This window comes from Schistocerca gregaria, chromosome 1 (genome assembly GCF_023897955.1).
Source record: "Schistocerca gregaria isolate iqSchGreg1 chromosome 1, iqSchGreg1.2, whole genome shotgun sequence".
Taxonomy (NCBI): domain Eukaryota; kingdom Metazoa; phylum Arthropoda; class Insecta; order Orthoptera; family Acrididae; genus Schistocerca; species Schistocerca gregaria.
The window spans coordinates 191378118-191402608 of record NC_064920.1 but is presented as its reverse complement, the minus strand read 5'-3'; the positions used below and the strand labels follow the sequence as shown (position 1 = coordinate 191402608).

The 24491-nt window shown below is 38.1% G+C and overlaps 1 protein-coding gene across 1 annotated transcript in view; it reads left to right on the top strand.

The window, feature by feature from the left end:
- LOC126337014 (atrophin-1-like) overlaps positions 1-24491 on the top strand; it is a 272907-nt gene that overhangs the window by 230380 nt on the left and 18036 nt on the right. Inside the window, exon 18 of the mRNA XM_050001316.1 lies at positions 8410-8576. Coding sequence (XP_049857273.1) covers positions 8410-8576 — 167 coding nt within the window. The remainder of the gene's footprint in view (positions 1-8409; positions 8577-24491) is intronic.

Sequence of the window (24491 nt, the reverse complement as noted above, 5' to 3'; positions counted from 1 at the left end):
GTAGCACACAAATATTAAAGTAGTAACTTACTAAAATCTACAGGTGAAACAAAGCCGAAGAGAGAGAGAGTGAAACTCATTTTAAATACGACATTTATTGATTCAGAAAAATTCTGCTACACAGTTTTTTGTTGAATGTTACGCATCTTGATGTTTATATTGAAATCAAAATAAATTGTAATGGGTATTAAGAATTATTGTAGAAGTAATCAGGAACTGCTCTCTCTTTAATGGATTTATAATCGTGATACATACAACATGTACACAACTAAAATACAACATTCGATAAACAAGTAAGCTGTGGTACATAAGTTTTTACAGAAACGATCCTCCAAATCTTCTCTCAAATCACTTCAATTCAAGTTAGTGCAGCATTGTTCTCAACAGCTTTTACATATTGTTGTGCAGCATAAATCAGCCACCAAATACCTTGTGAAATTACTAGTAATATCTTGTCTGGAGATTGTGTTTTTTTCTTGTGAAGTGGGGAGAGAGAGATGAGCTTGATTCCCTCCAACTTCAATTTCTGGGGTCCAATTTGTTGCCCAACAGTAGTTTGCCCTGTAAATGAACAGGGCAAGAGTTGAGGCATGCTGCATCAATAGTCAGTGGCAAACAAGAGAGTATGACAGCACTGATTTGGTGACCCCAAAGTACATTAAACTCTTGGAATCTGATATCATTTAAGGTGTCATCACCGGACTCTTCCCTGTTTTTACAGAGAGAGAGAGAGAGAGAGAGAGAGAGAGAGAGAGAGAGAGAGAGGATGGTTTTTCTCCCGCCTCACTCCTCTTTGTGACATTCTTGAGAGGGCATCAGTAGTGATGTTATCCTTGCCATTTACACTATCTCTGAATTATATTTCTGTAAAAATTATTTAGGAATAAAGGAGATGGTGCATTGAAAAGCAGAAGCACAAACAGAAGGCACAGAGCTTTGCTAGCTAGTGGAGTGCACTTCCTTTTTCAAGCTTGTAGGGAAAACATGCACAAACATACACACTCTCACTCAGTCACAAGCATATGCTGGTGTCTCTACATTGTGCTCAGTTGACTGGGCACAATGTAGGGATACAGGCATGTTCATGTGAGTGAGTGAGAGTTTGTGCGCATATTTTCCCTACAAGCTCAAAAAAGGAAGTTCATTTCAAAAGCTAACAAAGCTCTGTACATTCTGTTTGTGTAGTTACCCATGACACAGTGCTTCTGCTTTTCAGTGAGAGATCTCATTTATTCCCAAATAATTCATAATTCAAGAACTTTCTGTACATTGTTGATCCTGTAAAAACAATGACTCTCATGCCAGCCTTGGATGGAGTAATGGGCTCATCTTTCTCATTGAGTGCTCTTCCATTGTACCATTGGTCCAAATTTATGAAAAATGTAGCTATATGAAAATTGTGGATGAATATTAATTCTGTGCTGACTTCACAGCATAACAACCAAGCAGCTTGACATCTGAACAAAAGAAATGATGACCTATTTGTAGCTCCTCAACAAACTACTATGAAGGACATTGATGTTGCCAAAAATACAAAACTGTAAAACACAGTCCCCATTTTACTTCATTTTGGTGTTATGATATTCCTGAATTTCTTGAGTTCGAGGATGTTAATCTACATACAATCTTTTCTGATTGAAGTTTCGTAAACAACATTTTTATAAAATAAAATGTAAATGATCCTTCACATAGTGTCTAAGGACTTTCCATGAATATTTCTCAATATTTGGAGTAAGCACTAAAATACTTTGTTTTGAAACACAAAAGAAATAGTTCAACCTGGTATATAAGTCACCAATTACCAGATACCAAAATGCTATTGTCAGCATTATCACAGCAGTTTCCCAAGCAGAAAATCTAAATTCTTACACTGATGTGAAATATGCACACAAAATATTTTCATTCCTCTATATTTCTTGTAAGGACCTCTGTTATGTAGATACATTTTTACTTACAGTCATATTTGTGTCTCCTTCTGCCAGACTTCATTGAAATCAACACAGGACAAACTTTCAACAAAAAAGGGAGTTCCATAGCAATCCTTGCACAGTGAGACAACATGTGGACAATTTTTGTGCATGCACTTTTATTCCCATGAATCTGCAATTGTGCTTGACAAAAGACACATCATGAATATTAATGGAAAAGTTGCACAAAATGCATACCCTCTCTTCAATTCCAACTTTGCAATTTCAAGGGGAGTGATACCCAAGATTGTGTAGACAAATATATTTTTGGAAATATTTAATAGCTAAGTTTCTGCAGTACCTGAAGAGCCCATTTTCAATTGGCGTGCAGGTTCTGGGACATATTTGGGTCACTCATATCTACATCTACATCTACCATATCATCCATATCTACCATCTACATATCAAACCATTTACTGCTCATAACACTCTTTTTCATAGTGTATAGGCCTATGTGTAAGGTTTTCATTTCATTCAGTCTGCAATTTGAGGAAATCATAGTAAACTGTTATCATAATAACCTGAAGCTGTTCACTAGAAGCTAGGCCCTACTTTCAGCTTACATTTATTTAGCCTGATTAGTGCTATGCTAAGTGGTATGTTTTGAATAGTTATTCTGCAGAAAATACTTCTCCCTACTGATACCAGTGTTGTATTTATACTTTTCTAGAGGTGTTAATGAATCCATAAAGTACTACAACTATCCCACCAAAGTGATTGAAAAATAGGTTATGAAAAAAGTATGTGTTGCAATTATAATTCACTGATAGCACATTCAATCGAAATAGTCCAAGCATTTTCCCAATAGTTGAGTGCAGTGTGTGTAAAAATTAAGACTGTATTGACATATTTCATAGGTTGAGGTGTAGCTTGAGGAAAAAGAAGGAAAAAGGGACAAATTGAGCCAAGTAAAATAACAGATAAGCAGATGTTCATTTTTAAGGTATATTGAGTATTTGGACAAGTGAAAAGTGGTGTAAAGTTTGACAAATTGCTTTAAATATCCAGAAATGCAAAATAATACACTTTACAAAATGCAAAAACGTAGTAACATATGACTACTACATAAGCAAGTCTCAGGTGGATTTGATTCCAAGACTTACCAAGCGGGAAAGCGCCGGTAGATAGGCACAATAAATAAAACACACAAACACACACACAGAATTTCTAGCTTTCGCAACCGACGGTTACTTCTTCTGGAAAGAGGGAAGGAGAGGGAAAGACGAAAGGATGTGGGTTTTAAGGGAGAGGGTAAGGAGTCATTCCAATCCCGGGAGCGGAAAGACTTCCCTTAGGGGGGAAAAAAGGACAGGTACATACATGGTATGTGCGGGTGGATATGTGTGTGTGTGCGAGTGTACACCTGTCCTTATTTGCCCCTAAGGGAAGTCTTTCCACTCCCGGGATTGGAATGACTCCTTACCCTCTCCCTTAAAACCCACATCCTTTCATCTTTCCCTCTCCTTCCCTCTTTCCTGAAGAAGCAACCGTCGGTTGCGAAAGCTAGAAATTCTGTGTGTGTGTTTTATTTATTGTGCCTATCTACCGGCACTTTCCCGCTTGGTAAGTCTTGGAATCTTTGTTTTTAATATATTTTTCCCGTGTGCAAGTTTCTTTCTTTTTATATATAAGCACAATGAATAAAACACACAAACACACACACAGAATTTCGAGCTTTCGCAACCGGCGGCTGCTTCGTCAGGAAAGAGGGAAGGAAAAGGAAAAGGAAAGATGAAAGGATGTGGGTTTTAAGGGAGAGGGTAAGGAGTCATTCCAATCCCAGGAGCGGAAAGACTTACCTTAGGGGGAAAAAAGGATAGGTATATACTCGCGCGCGCGCGCGCACACACACACACACACACACACACACACACACACACACACACACACACACACATATCCATCCATACATACACAGACACAAGCAGACATATTTAAAGTCAAAGAGTAAGGGCAGAGATGTAAGTCGAGGCAGAAGTGTGGAGGCAAAGATGTTGTTGAAAGACAGGTGAGGTATGAGTGGCGGCAACTTGAAATTAGCGGAGATTGAGGCCTGGTGGATAACAAGAAGAGAGGATATATTGAAGGGCAATTTCCCATCTCCGGAGTTCGGATAGGTTGGTGTTGGTAGGAAGTATCCAGATAACTCGGACGGTGTAACACTGTGCCAAGATGTGCTGGCCGTGCACCAAGGCATGTTTAGCCGCAGGGTGATCCTCATTACCAACAAACACTGTCTGCCTGTGTCCATTCATGCGAATGGACAGTTTGTTGCTGGTCATTCCCACACAGAAAGCGTCACAGTGTAGGCAGGTCAGTTGGTAAATCACGTGGGTGCTTTCACACGTGGCTCTGCCTTTGATCGTGTACACCTTCCGGGTTACAGGACTGGAGTAGGTGGTGGTGGGAGGGTGCATAGGACAGGTTTTACACCAGGGGCGGTTGCAAGGGTAGGAGCCAGAGGGTAGGGAAGGTGGTTTGGGGATTTCATAGGGATGAACCAAGAGGTTACGAAGGTTAGGTGGATGGCAGAAAGACACTCTTGGTGGAGTGGGGAGGATTTCATGAAGGATGGATCTCATTTCGGGGGAGGATTTTAGGAAGTCGTATCCCTGCTGGAGAGCCATATTCAGAGTCTGATCCAGTCCCGGGAAGTATCCTGTCACAAGTGGGGCACTTTTGGGGTTCTTCTGTGAGAGGTTCTGGGTTTGAGGGGATGAGGAAGTGGCTCTGGTTATCTGCTTCTCTACCAGGTCGGGAGGGTAGTTGCGGCATGCGAAAGCTGTTTTCAGGTTGTTGGTGTAATGGTCCAGGGATTCAGGACTGGAGCAGATTCGTTTGCCACGAAGGTCTAGGCTGTAGGGAAGGGACCGTTTGATACAGAATGGGTGGCAGCTGTCATAATGGAGGTACTGTTGCTTGTTGGTGGGTTTGATGTGGACGGATGTATGAAGCTGGCCATTGGACAGATGGAGGTCAACCTCAAGGAAAGTGGCATGGGATTTGGAGTAGGACCAGGTGAATCTGATGGAACCAAAGGAGTTGAGGTTGGAGAGGAAATTCTGGAGTTGTTCTTCACTGTGAGTCCAGATCATGAAGATGTCATCAATAAATCTGTACCAAACTTTGGGTTGGCAGGCTTGGGTAACCAAGAAGGCTTCCTGTAAGCGACCCATAAATAGGTTGGCATATGAGGGGGCCATTCTGGTACCCATGGCTGTTCCCTTTAATTTTTGGTATGTCTGGCCTTCAAAAGTGAAGAAATTGTGCATCAGGATGAAGCTGGCTAAGGTGACGAGGAAAGAGGTTTTAGGTAGGGTGGCAGGTGATCGGCGTGAAAGGAAGTGCTCCATTGCAGCGAGGCCGAGCTGTTTCTTGGAACATGAAATGGAATTATGACATAGGCTTAGTCAAAGGTAAAGCAGCTGGCAGACTTCTGTTAATTATTAGGATACTAAGCAAACACTTTCACTCTAAAAGAGAGCTTGCTTACAAAATTCTGATGCAAGACATTCAGATTCTTGAATATATATGCCAGTTATCCCAAAAAAGCCTACCTACCAGCACAGCATTAAGTGAGGAATCTAGGCAAATATTATTGTTTCCTATCTATTGCTCCTGTAGTGATGGTGAAGACAAGCTTAGACTAATTACAACATGCACAGAGGTATTTAAGCGGTCATTCATCCCACATTCTGCTGCATGTGGGAAACCACCTGAAAACCATATCCAGGCTGGTTGGCACACCAAACCTCATTATTAATCCACTGAGTATATTCAGTCTGGAGGCAGCATACCTCCCCTTCCTGGAAGCATTCACCACCTGTATGGGTCATTGGTTGGTTTATTTCTTAACATGCCAGTTATTTTATGAATTTACTCTTTTCTCAATAAATATATTGCTATGTGCAGACCTTTTAATGACCATCCTTTAGTTTGACTTACTCTGAATTGCATTCTATATTTATAAAGATGATAATATTATTGTATTCAAAAATTGCTTTCCATCAGAAAGGGGAAATGTCAGCCTTTTTTTTTCTATTTTCTCCAACACTTTTAACTTATTATGTTGATCGTAACACAACTCATTATGGGCGTACTCAGAGACAGAGGGGCCAATAAATGCATAAAAAGCAAAGTTACATCATTTTCTAATTGTCATGAGACTAGTGCAAGACACATTCAGTATACTGTCCAGTGTTTTCTGCCACAAGTTGACACTGAGCAACAACATTTCCACAACAGATTTCAGGGATCACATTAAAAATGCATTGTGTAGTGTGTGCCTTCTATTTAGCTATGTTCATAATTGGAGCACTGAGAATGTCTTTCAGATAACCTTACAGCCAGAAGTCACATGAATTGAGGTCAAGTGATCTGGACAACCAGGCTGTAGGGAAATGATGGCTGATAATTTTAGCATTTCCAAAATGCCTTTGCAGTAGGTGCTTCACTGGCTGTGCAGTGTGTGGGGGAGTGCCATCTTGCATAAAAATTATCCTTCCCACACTTCCATACTGTTGAAGGGTTGGAATGACATTGGTGTGCAAAAGATTCTCACAGCATTTACCAGTGATGGTACAGGTAATGGGACCCATAGGACTTGTCTCTTTTTAAAATAATAATAATAATAATAATAATAATAATAATAATACAGTCCTACAATAAAAATACTGTCAATCAGCATCACATAGTCCCCTTTGCAGAATGAGGTGGTGCCAGTTGATGTGCATGTGGATTTTCCGTTGCCCATATTCTATAATTTTGCGTATTGACTTGTCCTTCCACAGAATGTTCCATGGCCATTCATTGCCCACTTCCATGTGAACAAGAAATTCCAGAGCGAACCTTTGTCTTGCTGTCAGGTCAGCAGGAAGCGACTTCTGAATATGAGTGATTTTGTATGGATGGCAATGCAGGATGTTTCATAGAATTTCATGTACCATGCTATTAAGAATACCCAATGTTCAGGTTATTTCCCATGCACTGCACGTTTTTGCATCACCGCTCAAGCCCCCTGCAATGCTGTGACCACATCTTCGACAGATGTTGGAATACCTACTTTCCTTTCTCTTCCACACTGCACTTTAGCAGAACCTGCCTCTTAAAATTTTGTGATTTTCTCCAGACCTCTACTAGACATCAGACCAATACTTTTTTTTTCAAACCCTTGTGTGTCAAACTTGTGTAGGGTTAGTAGTGCACAGTCACCATTCTGGAAAAAGACCTTTACCAGCAGTGCACTATTGGAGTCAGCCAACTCATACAAATACCTGGGTGTAGTATTTTGTAGGGATATGAAATGAAATGATCGCATACCCTCAGTCATGGGTAAAACATCTGATAGACTTCAGTTTATTGGCAGAATCAGGAGATTGCTTACAAATCACTCATGTGTCCCTTCCTAGAATATTGCTCAAGTGTGTGGGACCCGTATCAGATAGGACTAAGAGGGGATATTGAATGTATACAGCAAAGGACAGCATGAATGGTTACAGGTTTGTTTAATCCATGAGAGGGTGTCACAGAGATTCTGAAGAAATTGAACTGGCAGACTCATGAAGACAAAGTATACTGAGAAAGTCTGTTAACAAAGTTTCAAGAACCAGCTTTAAATGATAACTCTAGTAATACACTACAATCCTCTACTTCATTCACTCAGGGATCTTGAGGATAAGATTAGAATAATTACTGCACACACCAAGGTATTCAAACAGTTATTCTTCCCATACTTCGTATATGAATGGAACAGGAGGAAATTCTAATAACTGGTACAATGTGACATGACATAACCCTCTACCATGCACCTCATGGTGCTTTGTGTAGTACAGATGTACATGCATGATCCTTCATGAACACTGACATATTGGGCACCTCGGATGTAAACTGAGGAACAACTGTGTGCTGCACATCTTTTGGTGTGCATATTCTGATACTTAAAGCTCCATTTATTGGTCAAATTTTGATTACCTTTTTTTAGTTCCATAATTTTTCCCCTTTTGCTGTTCAAATTTGACGTCATTCTGAGCAGTTGTTCTCTTTTTATAGTTATGGACACCCTGTATTTTCATTCATCTAAATGTTAGTTGGCTGACAACAAAATATTACGAACAAATCTGATACGAACTATACTCTCTCAGTTGACTAAATATAGTGTTTAAGAACATATTACCGAGTGATAGCCCCATTTTGTTTTTTGATTAATAAACACGTTTTTCAGTACTTTTGAATTTTATTTTTCAAGAAATTGTACTTTGTTTCCGCCATGCCTATGATTTTTCTTGAAATTAATATGAGCTTTCTCCTTACCCCTCTCCAACTGCCAACACCCCTTTACCTCAGATCCTGGGTTGCTATTGACTTATTCTTGTATTAAACATGCTACTTTGAAAAACTGATTAATTGTGATTGACGCTACTCTAACAGCTCTCTCTTAACACAGGTATAGAAGGCCCTGTCAATGCAGTGGGTTCTGGCAGTGAAGACCTTGTGACACTAGAAGCAGAGATCACAGAATTGCAGCGTGAAAATGCTCGTGTAGAGTCACAGATGCTCCGTCTACGCACTGATATAACAGCCATGGAAGCACACCTTCGTCATGGAGAAAAGGTTAGTCATCAGTTCTCACTTATCATTTGCACTTGTTGGAATCATTATTTAAATGTTTCTGCTTGTTTGGTGGCTATCAGTATGCAGCAAGAAGAAGTAAATAAAACAAATTAATCTTTCTTTTCTCATTTTTATTTTCTCTGCTGAAGACCCTTGCTTCTAGCTTCTTACTTATTATTGGTTTCTGAGGACCCTCATACTGCTCAGTTTATAGATGTGATGCACAAATGGCGTAGCCATACAGTGTCTGTATATGCAGAGTGAAGTTCTTGTTCATGTGTACTTGAAGCAATACTCTGCAAAGAGTTACAACGAACTGGTTCCACAATCTGAAAAAAAGCTTGTAGTCATGCCTACATAGCACAGTTGGTAAGTCTTTCCTTGGAACAAGTCACATTCAAAGTCCAGATCTGGCACACAGTTTTGATATGTCGGGTGATATCATGAAAGACCACGTTCCACTACAGGGTGAAAGACTGAGTCTCAAAACAACCCTTAGCCTATGATAAAGTTATTTCTTTATTTGTTCACTGTTATAACCAGTGGTGGATTTACATATAGTCCCACTAGGCATTTTAAGGAGGGGCAGCATTTTTTGCTCTTTACTCATTTTAACCTTTTATGTTTTAAAACAACTGCACTTACAAACAACAAAATTTTTTAATATTGTTAAACAACTTGCTAGTTTAAATGAGCCTTAAGAACGAAATTTGACAATACAAGCTTGGAAATATACATGGTTTACTTGATGATGAATGGAAATTTATCATTGGGTTTCTGTCAGGTATCATCATGACTGTTCAAAATATTTTGAAGTAAGTTGTCAGAACGGCAGTGTACAATACAATGTTTGAAACTTTATTATTCCAAGAATGTTGCCAGCTTCTACTTAACCCTACCATATTTTCGCCGTGAAAGTGCCAGGACCCCTGAAAAGCTGTTATAAACTAATCAGCAGTTTCTTAAGTACTGTAACATGTGTGGGACTCAGTATGTAAAACCCGCCTCCATGTAAATTTCTTGTAGAAATTATGTGGAAGTATCAAGTGAACCCTCCATTACTGTAATTAATGTGAAAACTCTGTGGTCTTCAATATCTGAGCTTTGATTTAATGATACCTGTTTAAAAAACATGCCGATTCTGGGAATGTTTTACATTTTTAAACACATGATTATACAAAAATAATACAAGCAGAATATCTAATAATGTGTGCAATACACTTCACAACAGTTTAAAAATTTTATTTATTTATTTACTTAGTTATTTTTTTGGCAAAAAAAGAAGAAGAAACCAACTTTCGTTTGTCTCATTTATTGTGCTGCAGCCTGCATGATATCAAAGTTCCCACTCTGTGCTATTGATTAATACATGGCATTGTAAATTTTATATTAAACTTCTTAACTAAGCTTTTTTTTCTTTGAGGAAAGGTTATTTTTATTTTATGTTGGAATAAAAGGTGCATTTGCATGTAGACATAACAGTAGTGTTCACACAAATGACAGCACACCACATCATCTGCCAACAAGACAAAACTTTTTCTAGTCTGTCTTCTTTGCCTACAGAAACCGCTAAAATGTTATAAGAATAAGCCGATCCAGCATGCCTCACTGGAAGAAATTTCAAAAATTATTTGCTTTTTCAATTAGAAAGACAGGGTCAAGAATATTCGGAACATTTTTAGAATATTCAGAACATATTTGCGTCCCAGCTAAAATTTCAGCGACGCAGGAAACAGAAGCCAAAAAAGGGACTGTCCCATTTTCTTTATGATACGAATTCCAGCCGGCAGGTGTGCTTCTACTGTTCACTGGCAACAGAGAAACAGGCAACAATGAAATTAAATTATTTTGTATTTTGTTCTATCGTAGCAGAGTTGCATTGAGTAATCCGAATTGGTCATTTCATTGCTCCGTGTTTAGAGGAAAAATCTTTGTGCTCGTGTGCCATGTTTAAAGTAAAAAGTTTTCTGCTCATATGCGGTGCTGTATGATTGGAACTGGATAACGTCTTTCTTTCTTTCCTTTTACAACTTCTTTCTTTTGTTTTGACTGTTGGTTGACAATTTTCTAAGTGCCTTAACGTGAATAACAGTGGAAAAAGGAAATGTGTAAAATTCAGTGTGGCGGCATTTTGGAAATTATCTAAGGAAAGGAGAGAATGAGAGGGCAATGTTCTAAAAACGCTTGGCAGAGTGATAAATTTTTTGCAAAAAATGTTACTGGTTCAACTATGAGTTCAAGTACCAGTAGTACGGATGATATTTCTGGCACTGCAGCTGTTGTAAAACAAGTAAATACAGACGAAACAAAAGTTAAAAATGAATAAAAGCAAATTGTTCCTAAGTTTGAGTTTTACAAAAAACTAAGTGTTGAGTCAGACATTACAAAAAAGAAATAACCTCATTAGTGATGATCCTGCAGAATGGTGTTTCAATGAGTCACAATCATCGTTCTCATACGAGGGGTGTTTGAAAAGTCCATGCAAAAATAAAAACTACTTACATGTTTGGGGTAAACCTTTTTTATTTTTCGACTTAGTCTCCTTTTAGACTTATACACTTTGTCCAAGGCTGTTCTAATTTTTTGATCCCTTCTGATTAATAGGAACTGTCCAAGAGCCTGCGAAATAGCAATTAGTTGCTGCAATCACCTCCTCGTTTGAATAAAATCTTTGTCCTGCCAGTCATTTCTTCAAATTTGGGAACAAATAGTAGTATGAGGGAGCCAAGTCTGCAGAATAGGGAGCTGTGAAACAAGTTGGAATCCTATTTCCATTACTTTTGCGACCACAACTGCTGAGGTATGTGCTGGAGCATTGTTGTGATGGAAAAGGACTTTTTTGCGGTCCAATCGCTTGTGTTTTTCTTGCAGCTCGGTTTTCAAACATTCCAGTAACTATGAATAATATACATCTGTAATAGTTTTACCCTTTTCTAGATAATCGATGAGGATTATCCCCTGCGAATCCCAAAAGACAGTCGCTACAACCTTTCTGGCGGAAGGAATGGTCTTCTCGTTTTTTGGTGCAGATTCTCCCTTAGTAACCACCCATTGTTTAGATTGTTGTTTGGTCTCAGGAGTACAGTAATATATCCATGTTTCATCCACAGTGACAAAACCATGCTTAAAGTCCTGCAGATTCTTCCTGAACAGCTGTAAATCATCCTTTGCAACACTTCACACTATTCCATTTTTGGTCAAGCATGAGCAATCGCGGAACACATCTTGCGGATAGCTTTCTCATGTCAAAATGTTAATGCAAAATATTATGTACCCATTCATTCGAGATGCCCACAGCACTAGCAATCTCACGCACCTTAACTCTTCTGTCACCCATCACCATGGATTATATCATGATTTCTGGAGTCGTAACCTCCATAGGGTGTCCAGAACATTCAGCATCACTTGTGCCCATATGGCCACTACAAAAATTTTGAAACCACTTATAAACTGTTCTAATTGAAGGTACAGAGTCACTGTAATGTTTATCAAGCTTCTCTTTTGTCTCCTGAGGCGTTTTGCCTTTCATAAAGTAATGTTTAATCACCACTCGAAATTCTTTTTCGTCCATTCATCTTCCTTGATTCACACAAATGCCAAACACAAAGAAATAGTCCAATATTGCTGAAACTTGGTGTGCATTCTTTCCAAACATGCTACTAACTAAACATGACCTCAATACGCATCGGTGGTGCCATCTCTTGGACTGTGCACAGACTTTTGAAACGCCCTTCGTACAATGTGGCATTAATCAAAATTGTAACAGTCATTTTTCTAATTCAAGATGATCAATAGGTGGTAAAACCAGATATTTGAAGAAAAATATATTTTACTGTAAACTTTTAAATGGTGAATCAACTTTGCATGATTTTCTAGTATACTCCTGTAGCACAGCTGCTGTTTTTTGTGCATCATGTAAATTGTTCTCAGGTAAGGCCGTGATTGCTACTAATGGTACTGCAGATTGGAAAAGTATTTCTAATATTTTATCTCATCATGAGAATTGACTTGAACACAAAAATTCTGAGTTATCACTCTTAACAAGAAAAAAGTCAGTTGGAACAATAGATAATCATTGGGAGTCATATGTTGAGACAGAAAAAATGAACCATGTTACTATTGAAAGCTTTTTAACAGAAACCATTGTCATTACTTCAGAGTTATCATCTGAGATGTTAGACCACTGATTCATCAACACTTCTCATAGTGTGAAAACAGCTGCCAGGAGTCTCAGTTATAACAAGGAAGACAAACGATCTTCAGCACAACACAAGGCATTTAACAATGTTATCATATCTTGCTGGCATGGAAAGTTGCTTTTGCACTAAATCATGAAGGGATTGGTGTCCATTTAGAATATATGCTACTGAGGCTTACCATTCTAGGTATTCAAAACAGACTCTTTGCCATGTCAGCACTAATAAAGATTGTTATTATACTATCATTGGAATAATCTAAATCTGTGTACACAGACTTAATACATGGATATCTGGTAATCATAGTTGTTAGCCTAATTTGAATGTGCAAGACACTGTTTTTCAGTGTTTCCTTCATCTCTGCCTGAAGGATATGGTGTATCACATTTATCAATATCTTGCCAGTTTAATCACCAAAACTTCATATGCCCACAATAATGAAGCAGTCTTCACTTTTAACTTGAAATATAGATAGTGGTTGTATCTGGTGACAGTAGATTTGTCAATATTTTTACACAATAAATTGTTCCAAAAATGAAGCGATTTGTGGAGTTCGTTAATGCAGGGCATACTTCAACTCTACATTTTTATAGAATGCAAATGTAAGCACTAAAATCACCAAATATGGCAATTAAGCTTCGCAGATACATAAATTGACATGGCACCTACTTGTTTTGCCTGTTTCAGCCAATCTGTCCACACGACACATAATGTCATGCAAATGTTTTTCTGGTGGTTGTCAATATATAATCTTTATGTAAATTGAAGGTAGAGGGGGTGAGAGGAACACAAGGAGCTATTGATGTTAGCTGCATCAGGGCTTTATGCAGAATCAGGAATAATAGGTGAAAATGTGTACCTGACTGGGATCCGAACCTGGGATCTCCCACTTGCTAGTCAGCTACATTAACCACTGCACCATCTGGACACACTGTTTGTTGCAGTTGTGCAGACTATCTTGACATGCCTCCCAACCGATCCACATTCCCATCAAGGACCAGGTATCCACAGACCTCGTCCATGTCCACCTCATTTGCTACTTTGCAATTCCCACACTGAAGGTGGTGGATTCATTGCTCATCAATATGAATCAGTTACATGACTCCATGGTGTCTGTTCTTTTGGACATGTCTGAGAGAACAGACACTACACGCATATAATATTTAATCAATATTATTTATAGTATTTTGTAAAAAAGTATTTGTGACGACAGTGTGATGCGATACATGAACCAGAGCCTAGTTTAAGATATAGATGATGAGATACCATGTTCATTTACATATTTTTACAACTAAGGTGCCATATTGGGTAATTCATACATTTGCTTTTGTGGTACAAAAATACATAGTTTAATTGATGCACCTTGGTAGAGGGTTCAAAACACATAATTTTTGTATGATAAATTATGCAAAATTGTAGGAATATTTCATGTTGATGACAAACTGTTACTGGAATGGAGATAATTGAAAATAAGGTATTTTTTTGGCACTGTATCTGGAGCACAGTTCTTTACATGGGAAATCAACTGTCATTTTCAGATTACATGTACAGAATTCTCAGCATTGAGAAAAATAAGTTAAAATCCAATTACAGTAGTTGAAAACCATCAGGTACCAATATTAGCAAACTCCTAGTCCCTGAGATACAATTTTTTTGTTACTCAGGAACAGGAAAAAATGCCAACTTTCCTGACACTTCTACAAACAAATGATTTTACATTATGTTGCCATCAATTACAAATTTCACTTTGTTTTTTGCTGTATCATTTACACAAAATGATCCTGTTTCTATCTATAGCATATTATTTGCGTTACTGTTGCCAGAAAGAAAAAAATGAACGAGAGATCTGTGCAGTGAACATTTGTTGTTGTTGTGGTCTTCCGTCCAAAAACTGGTTTGATGCAGCTGTCCATGCTACTCTATCCTGTGCAAGCCTCTTTATCTCCAGATAATTACTGCAACTTACGTCCTCCTGAGATTACTTAATGTATTCATCCCTTGGTCTTACTTTACAATTTTTTTGCCCCCCCCCCCCCCCCCACTCTTTCCTCCAATACTAAATTGGTGATCCATTGATGTATCAAAATGTGTCCTGTCAGCTGATCCTTTTTTTTTTTGTCAAGTTGTGCCCCAAAATTCTTGTCTTCCCAATTCTATTCAGTACCTCCTCATTAGTTACATGATAGACCCATCTAATCTTCAACATTCTTCTCTAGCACCACATTTTAAAAGCTTCTGTTCTCTTTTTGTCTAAACTGTCTATTGTCCATGTTTTACTTCCGTATGTGGCAACACTCCAGACAAGTATCTTCAGAAAAGAGTTCCTAATACTTAAATCTATATTTGATGTTACCAAATATCTCTACTTTAGAAATGCTTTGTTTGCCATTGCCAGTCTACATTTTACATATCTTTACTTCAGCCATCATCGGTTATTTTACTGCCCAAATAATAAAACCTTTTTACTTCTTTAAGTGTCTCTTTTCCTAAAGTAATTCCCATAGCATCAGCTGATTTAATTCGACTACATTCCATTACACTTGTTTTGCTTTTGTTGATGTTCATCTTATATCCTCCTTTCAAGACACTGCCTATTCTATTCAACTGTTCTTCCAAGTTTTTTGTTGTGTCTGGCAGAATTACAATGTCATTGGCAAACCTCAAAGTTTCTACTTCTTCTCCTAGGACTTTAATTCCTAATCCACATTTTTCTTTTGTTTCCTTTACTGCTTGTTCAATGTACAGATTGAACAACACCAGGGACTGACTACAACCCTGTCTCACTCCTTTCTCAACCACTGCTTCCCTTTCATGCCCCTTGATTCTGACTACTACCATCTGGTTTCTTTAGAAGTTGTAAATAACCCTTCACTCCCTGTATTTTACCCCTTCTACACTCAGAATTTCAGAGGGAGTATCCAGTCAACACTGTCAAAAGCTTTCTCTAATTCTACAAATGCTTTAAACCAAGCTTTGCCTTTTCTTAACTTATCTCTCAAGATAAGTCATAGTGTCAGTATTGCCTCGCATGTTCCTAAATTTCTGTGGAATCCAAACTGATTTTCCCTGAGACTGACTTCTACCAGTTTTTCCATTCTTCTATAAAGAATTTGTGTTAGCATTTTGTAATCATGACTTATTAAACTGCACAGCAGATGGAAGAGTTTTGTCATGGCTGGCTCTCCCAAGGCTATCAGTAATTTTGACAGAATATTATCTACTCTCGGGGCCTTGTTTTGACTTAGATGTTTCAGAGATCTGTCGTTATTCTTGCAGTATCGTATTTCCCATCCCATTTTTGCCTATATCCACTTCCCTTTCTATAATATTGCCTTGAAGTTCTCTATTGTACAGACCCTCTGTGTACTCCCACCTCCCAGCTTTCCCTTCTTTGCTTAAGACTGGTTTTCCATCTGAGCTCTTGATATTCATACAGATAGTTCACTTTTCTCCAAAAGTGTCTTTAATTTTCCTGAGGTTGATGTCTGTCTTTCCCCTAGTGAAACATACTTCTAAATCCTTACATTTGTCCTCTGGCAATTCCTGCTTAGCCATTTTGCACTTCCTGTCACTCTAATTTTTTAAACGTTTGTATTCCCTTTGATCTGCTTCATTTGGTGCATTTTTAAATTTCTCCGTTCATCAATTAAAGTCAATATCTCTTGTATTATCTGAGGAGTTTTACTGGGCCTTATCTCTATACTGATTTGATCCTCTGTTGCCTTCACTATTTCATCTCTTAAAGCTACCTATTTGTCTTCTGCTGCAATCATTTCCCTTGTTCTAGTCACACATTGCTTGATGATCCCTCTGAAACCCTTAACAACCTCTGATTCTTTCAACTTATCCAGATCCCATCACCTTAATTTCCTATCTTTTTGCAGTTTCTTGTTTTAATCTACTGTTCATAACCAGTAAATTGTAGTCAGAGCCCACATTTGCCTTTGGAAATGCCTTACAATTTAAAATCTGGTTCCTAAATCTGCACATCACCATTGTATAATTAATCTGAAACCTTCCATTGTCTCCAGGTATCTTCCATGTATAAGCCTTCCTTTGTGATTCTGGAACCAAGTGTTAGTGATGATTAAATTATGTTCTGTGCAACTACCAGGCATCTTCCTCTATCATTCCTTTCCCCCAGTCCATATTCACCTATTATTTTTTCTTTTCTTCCTTTTCCTATTATTAAATTTCAGTCCCTCATCACAATTAAATTTTCATCTCCTTTAACGATATCAATAAATTTTTAACTCATCATACATTTCATCAACCTCTTCATCATCTGCGGAGCTAGTTGGCATATAAACTTGTACTACTGTGGAAGTTGTGGGCTTTGTGTCTACCTTGGCTATGATAATGCATTAACTGTGCTGTCCATGATAGTTTACCTGCATTTCTATTTCCTTATTCATTGTTAAACCTACTTCTGAATTATCCCTATTTGATTTTGTATTTATAACCCAGTATGCATGTGACCAGAAGACCTGTTCCTCCTGGTGCCAAACTTCAATAATTCCCGCTATATCTAACTTCAGTCTATTCATTCCTCCTTTCAAAATTTGTAACCTAACCTACTTGTCTGATTAAGGCATCTAAATTCCATGCTCTGATCCACTGAATGAGAGTTTTTTTTCTCCCAATAATGAATTTCTTCCGAGTAGTCCCCACCCAGAGATCCAAATGGGGAGCTATTTTTCCTCCAGAATATTTTGCCCAAGAGGATGCCACCATCATTTAACAATACACTAGAGCTGCATGTCCTCAGGAGGAATTTCAGCTGTAGTTTCCCCTTGCTTTCAGCTGTTCATGAAACCAGCACAGCAAGGCCATTTTGGTTGATGTTACAAGGCCAGGTCAGTCAGTCATGAAGATTGTTGCCTCTGTAGCTACTGAAAATGCTACTACTTCTCTTCAGGAACCACATATTTGTCTGGCCTCTTAACAGAAACCCTTCCATTGTGGATGCACCTATGATATGGCAATCTGTACTGCTGAGGCACGCGAGCCATCTCACTGACGGCAAGGTCCGTGGTTCATGGGTGGGAATATAGCTATAACATATAGTTACTGGATTTGTTACAGGGACATGAACAGTGACATCTTGCATGATGGTTGCAAGAGGAAGAGGAAGAGGTGGTATCATATTATACAGAACTGCCCACTCTGACTCAGTACTCTCTCTCTTGTTATTGAAATTACTCGTTCTGTGGGGCTATAATCTCTTAACACAGGCATACTGGAGGTTTTAAAATATGTTTTATGTATATCCATTTGCATCCTCAAGTCTTTTAAGGTCCATTGGAGTGTTGGAGTCTCTCCATTGGTAAGATTTCTCTTTTTTCCCCATTTCTCGCCCCTGAGATGAAGAGCGTATGACATATGACAGTTTATATTATGAGTAAACGATTATCTTAAGGTATCTTAACAGCCCAGCATTTTTTACAGAAACATATTCATTCTCCTTAATTTGTTGTTTAAAGGCTTCAATGATGGATACATTTGTTGCCCTTCACACATCGAGACGATATTCTGCTCCTCGCCACTTATTCACCAACATTTCAGGTATAAGCATCCCAACCGTTGTGATGATTGATGTAAATGACTGATGTCTCTGATATTTTCACTGTACACAACACTTTTTATGTGGCCCCAAAAGAAAAAGTCCAGTGGGGTTAAATCTGAGCTTTGTGGTGGCCAAGGTATTGGGTCAGCCCTGCCCATCCAGAAAATGCAGCCTAAAAAAAGGGAATATATGCCCTAGAAGCAATTTATACCTAGTCCAATAAGGGAAGAAGGAATGAATAAGAATTGCAAACATTTACAGTGACCTTTCAATGCAGTTAATTAATGGATTTAGGATTTTGTTTTCATTTTTGTTAATGGTGTTCTTTTTTGTTAATGGCTAATATTGGAATAAAGTATGTTACAGATATTTCCTTAAAGTGCCACCATTGATAAAAAAAGGACAACAATCAAAACAACTACTGGTATATGTTTTAATTGTAGATTTTGTGTGAGAGAAAATACACAAAAGTATACTGTAAATATTTGCAGTACAGGAATGACAAAGAGTAATGTAAGAACTGGAAAGGAACCTGAAAATATCTACTACATTTGAAACACATGATGAATAATAAATATTTTATGACTGAAGCCAGATTTTATTCAACCATAGTATTAATCATAGTTATGGTATGGTAATAAACATTCCAGTCATAGAGAAAACAGAAATTATGAGACAGCTGTCATCATTTGTGAAGTTGACTGTAGCTCATATTGAGTTTTACATGGAGTATTTGACCATAGCAGACTAAATGCCTCACTTCAGAAGTGACCCACTGTAATGAGAGATGAACAAATGAGTGTTTGAGAATGAATACATGGTTGTCCATAATTGCGAAAACTTCTTTCAACTCTGTATAGCTGTTTTTTGTGAGATTTTTAAAATTATATATTTTATTCATTCAGTACACTGACCATTCTGCGACAACAGCATAAAACAATAATATGCAGAAGTGCCAATTTCTCTGTGACATTTGTCAGTAGTTTTCCTGCGACTTCCCTTAAAACTCATTGCCTTTTGAGAAGTCACAACCATTTAGACTTTCCCTTAGGATTCACTCATTTTTTCAACTTCTAGTTTTGATTCCAGGTTTGTCTTGTAGCTTCTTATCATGAAAAGAAATTGAACATATGTCATTAAGTCGGTGATTGTGTATGTTCCTGAATAAATACTATTTTTCAGTTTGGGTTGTTTTTGATGTTTCCACTATCTCCATTATACATGATTTTACATCTTGAAGATATATTTGGGCTTCTAAAAAACTAAATTTTCGAGCTTCAAGTCAAAAATAAATGGATCATGATTGCAGAACAGAGAATGAAACCATGCATATGTCACAGGGGTGGCAGACACGTCAGGTGCTGGCGAGTAGACGTCTGACTGCAGCCTGTCTGGAGGTCGATCGCTGGGAGAACCTGCAAGGCCTGCATCGTGAAGCCCCTGGGTACTTTTCTGTTTATGCTTCTAGCAGTTCCCCTGCTTCATCTCACAGTAACACTTTATTCTGAACTCAGATTTTTCTTCTTAACTTTTTACTACAAAGCTGCCAGAAATTTCCAACCTATCAGTACTACACTTTCTCCTAAAAGCAAACCTAAAACAAACATTCACATTGGTTCAAATTACTAATGACACACAAATATTGACAACCATCATATTTGAACCATATAGGGAAATACCAAACTTTACTTTGTGCTTTGCAATATATTATATAAAAAGCATTAACTAATATGCTAAGTAACATAAGCTGCAGATAAGATAGGAAATAATGCAAAGAGGCTGTCAAAGAAACAAATTTTGTACAAGACTTCATGATATCTGAAAATTGTAGTAGAATCTTTCATCATCGATTAGTAATTCCTCTTTTATATAATTTTTGATCTTCCTCTCATGAAAATTGTGATATTTAAAATTTCCTTCCTCAGATAGTATGTGTCCTTTCTCATTGTTAGGCCATTATACTTGACAATTCATTCTCTTTAACTGTTCTCATACACATTTCACACTGTAAACAGTACACACCCACAGAGTAGGCTCATGCAGTTGTTTAAGGCATTTGGCTCATTCTTCAGAAAGAGCATGCTTCTGACTCTAAACTGATCATCCTTATTTAAGTTTTCTATAGTTTTCTTGATGAGCATAAGTTGAATGTGGGAAAGGTTAGTTGTACAAGGACATTATCAACTTCCTTTCTCATTTTGGGCTAACTGACATAATTCCTTATTGGTAACATGCTTAATGTCGGCAGAAGATTATAACTTAAATGTTCCTTTCTTCACCTGTATGCTTGAAGACTTGAAGATACTTGTCCATGTTGTGATCTCAAGAAGGAAAGAGAAAAACGGGAGAGAGAGAGAGAGAGAGAGAGAGAGAGAGAGAGAGAGAGAGAGAGAGAGAGAGCACTCTATAGGTTTTCAAAACACAGTGTGTTTGAAAAAGAATTCCCTAGTTTTAAGTATAATTGTAATGGGGAAATTAATGAGAAATTACATCAATGAGTATATATCATGAAAGAGAATTCCTTCAAGTTTTGTTTAATGTTAGTAGACTTCAATGATGGATCCATTTGTTGCCCTTCACACATCGAGATGATTCTACTCCTCGCCACTTATTCACCAAAATTTCAGGTATAAGCATCCCAACCATTGTGATGATTGATGTAAATGACGTCAAGACCACATACACATGGTTACTGTAATGAGGTGGAGTGACATCTTGTTGGAAAACCACAAGCCCCTTTCCTGCCTCAATATCGTCCATTTGGGGAAAGACATACTCTATCAACACGTCACAGTAAACGTCCCCATTTTAAAGCACTACCGTTTTCCTTGAAAAACTTTAGCCAAAGATGGATATTTTTTGCTGTATGTGGTTCACCACCTTACTGACATCTAAAATTACATTGCACTGTTATAACTGACTCAGTTTTCTCAAGCCAAAAACAAACTGTGCTTTCTGTTGTGGAGCACACATTGTTGCTGAGTTGCTCTGCACTGCACTGCACTGCACACATGCCTGGACGAACTGAGGGAACAAAAGAAGAAGATAGCACTGGTGCTGTCTCAAGATCAAGCAGACCTGCCAAATGTAGGGGAGCCAAACATGGAGAGTTGATGAATCAAAAATCACAAACTGGAATAGTGTATGTCACTTTGTACAGATTCTAGGGCTTGTTAAAACTAGGGAGTTCTTTCTCAAACGCCCTGTATTTTGGATGATTTGTAATCTTTTACTCTCAACTGATGTCGGTGTCAACTACCACAATCTGTAATTTTACCATACAAAAATTACACTGAATGGCAAAAAATGCCACACTTTCTGCCATCTTAGGCACACCAAAGGTGACAAATATGCTTGCATTTTAAATGTCAAGAGTGAAGGTTTCATTTTGAGATTAACGATGAGAAAGATGGGAAATCTGAAACAGTATGTAATTGAAGAGACATAAATTACTAAAAGGACAGAACATAAATCCAATTTCTCTTCACATAATTCTCTCCATGTCCTATATCTTTATAATGTTACAATCTGTAAAGTTTTTCCTTGCTGTTGAGTTTATTTCCAAACATGTGCCCACTTATTCTCTTTCATTTCTCTCTTTTCCTTTTCTTCCTTTTACTGGGAGAATGGACTACCTCTGTCCAGCCATCGTGATTTACGTTTCTTATGGTTTTTGTAAATCATTTCAGGCATATGCCAGGATAGTTTCTTCATCAAGGCCCTGGCCAGCCACCTGACCTATCCTCATGAAGTATTCTTATATACGTGTGTGTGTGTGTGTGTGTGTATGTGTGTGTTTTATTGACTTATTTCAACCCTGCTGTCTGATATTCTTGTTTAATTATGTGTGTTTTCATTTCTATCTTTCATCTTATTCATGTAGGAGCAGTCTTTAATAATTAATTGTGAATCACTGTCGCGTATATCAATCATGTTGTGGAAATCCTGTTTCGTCCTAGATCTTTCCAGATTTTCGCTCTCAGTTATGCAACTTTTCAATTTATTTCTTTGTTCTCAGTAACTGGCTTCTGATTGTAAAGGTCAAGTTCAGTATGAGCTCTTTGTGGAACTTTCATTCAGCACTGATTTGTATTATGTAATATATTTCTGTGTCCACTGTAAACATTATTTATTTTGTGTTTTAATTTAAAACAAAAAAAATCATCTGTTCCCTGGTAGAAACCTATTCTTGATGAATACAGGGATTGGGGATTTTTCAGTAGGGAGGACACAGCAAGTTATCTTGGATGGAGAGCCATTGACAGATATAGACGTAACTTTAGGTGTACTCCAGGGAAGTGTGTTGGATCCCTTGCTGCTGATGTTGTACATTAATGACCTTTCAGACAATTTTGATAGTATACTTATACTTTTCGCAGATAACACAGTTATTTGCAATGAAGTACAGTCTGAAAGAAGCTGCACAAGTACTGAGTCAGATCTTCAAGTTCTGTGAAGTCTTGCTTTAAATGCTCAGAAATGTAGAAGTGTGCACTCCACAATATGAAAAAAATGTACTATCCTATGACTAAAATATCAAAAAGTCACAGTTGGAATTGGTAAACTCACATGAATAGCTGGGTGTAACACTTTGTAGGGATGTGAAACAGAATAATCACAAGGCACAGTCGTGGATAAAGCAAGTAGTAGACTTTGGTTTACTGGTAGAGATGGAAAAGAGCCACCGCCGGTACAACAACCGAGTTAGAAAACTGCTGCAGAAGCAAAGGGAACTTCACAGCAAACATAAACATAGCCAAAGCCTTGCACACAAACAAAAATTACGCGAAGCGAAATGTAGTGTGAGGAGGGCTATGCGAGAGGCTTTCAATGAATTCGAAAGTAAAGTTCTATGTACTGACTTGGCAGAAAATCCTAAGAAATTTTGGTCCTATGTCAAAGCGGTAGGTGGATCAAAACAAAATGTCCAGACACTCTGTGACCAAAATGGTACTGAAACAGAGGATGACAGACTAAAGGCTGAAATACTAAATGTCTTCTTCCAAAGCTGTTTCACAGAGGAAGACTGCACTGTGCTTCCTTCTCTAGATTGTCGCACAGCTGACAAAAAGGTAGATATCGAAATAGACGACAGAGGTATAGAGAAACAATTAAAATCGCTCAAAAGAGGAAAGGCCGCTGGTCCTGATGGGATACCAGTTCGATTTTACACAGAGTACGCGAAGGAACTTGCCCCCCTTCTTGCAGCGGTGTACCGTAGGTCTCTAGAAGAGCGAAGCGTTCCAAAGGATTGGAAAAGGGCACAGGTCATCCCCATTTTCAAGAAGGGACGTCGAACAGATGTGCAGAACTATAGACCTATATCTCTAACTTCGATCAGTTGTAGAATTTTGGAACACATATTATGTTCGAGTATAATGTCTTTTCTGGAGACTAGAAATCTACTCTGTAGGAATCAGCATGGGTTTCAAAAAAGACGGTCGTGTGAAACCCAGCTCGCGCTATTCGTCCACGAGACTCAGAGGGCCTTAGACACGGGTTCACAGGTAGATGCCGTGTTTCTTGACTTCCGCAAGGCGTTTGACACAGTTCCCCACAGTCGTTTAATGAACAAAGTAAGAGCATACGGACTATCAGATCAATTGTGTGATTGGATTGAGGAGTTCCTAGATAACAGAACACAGCATGTCATTCTCAATGGAGAGAAGTCTTCCGAAGTAAGAGTGATTTCAGGTGTGCCGCAGGGGAGTGTCATAGGACCGTTGCTATTCACAATATACATAAATGACCTGGTGGATGACATCGGAAGTTCACTGAGGCTTTTTGCAGATGATGCTGTGGTATATTGATAGGTTGCAACAATGGAAAATTGTACTGAAATGCAGGAGGATCTGCAGCGAATTGACGCATGGTGCAGGGACCGGCAATTGAATCTCAATGTAGACAAGTGTAATGTGATGCGAATACATAGAAAGATAGGTCCCTTATCATTTAGCTACAAAATAGCAGGTCAGCAACTGGAAGCAGTTAATTCCATACATTATCTGGGAGTACGCATTAGGAGTGATTTAAAATGGAATGATCATATAAAGTTAATCGTCAGTAAAGCAGATGCCAGACTGAGATTCATTGGAAGAATCCTAAGGAAATGCAATCCGACAACAAAGGAAGTTGGTTACAGTACGCTTGTTC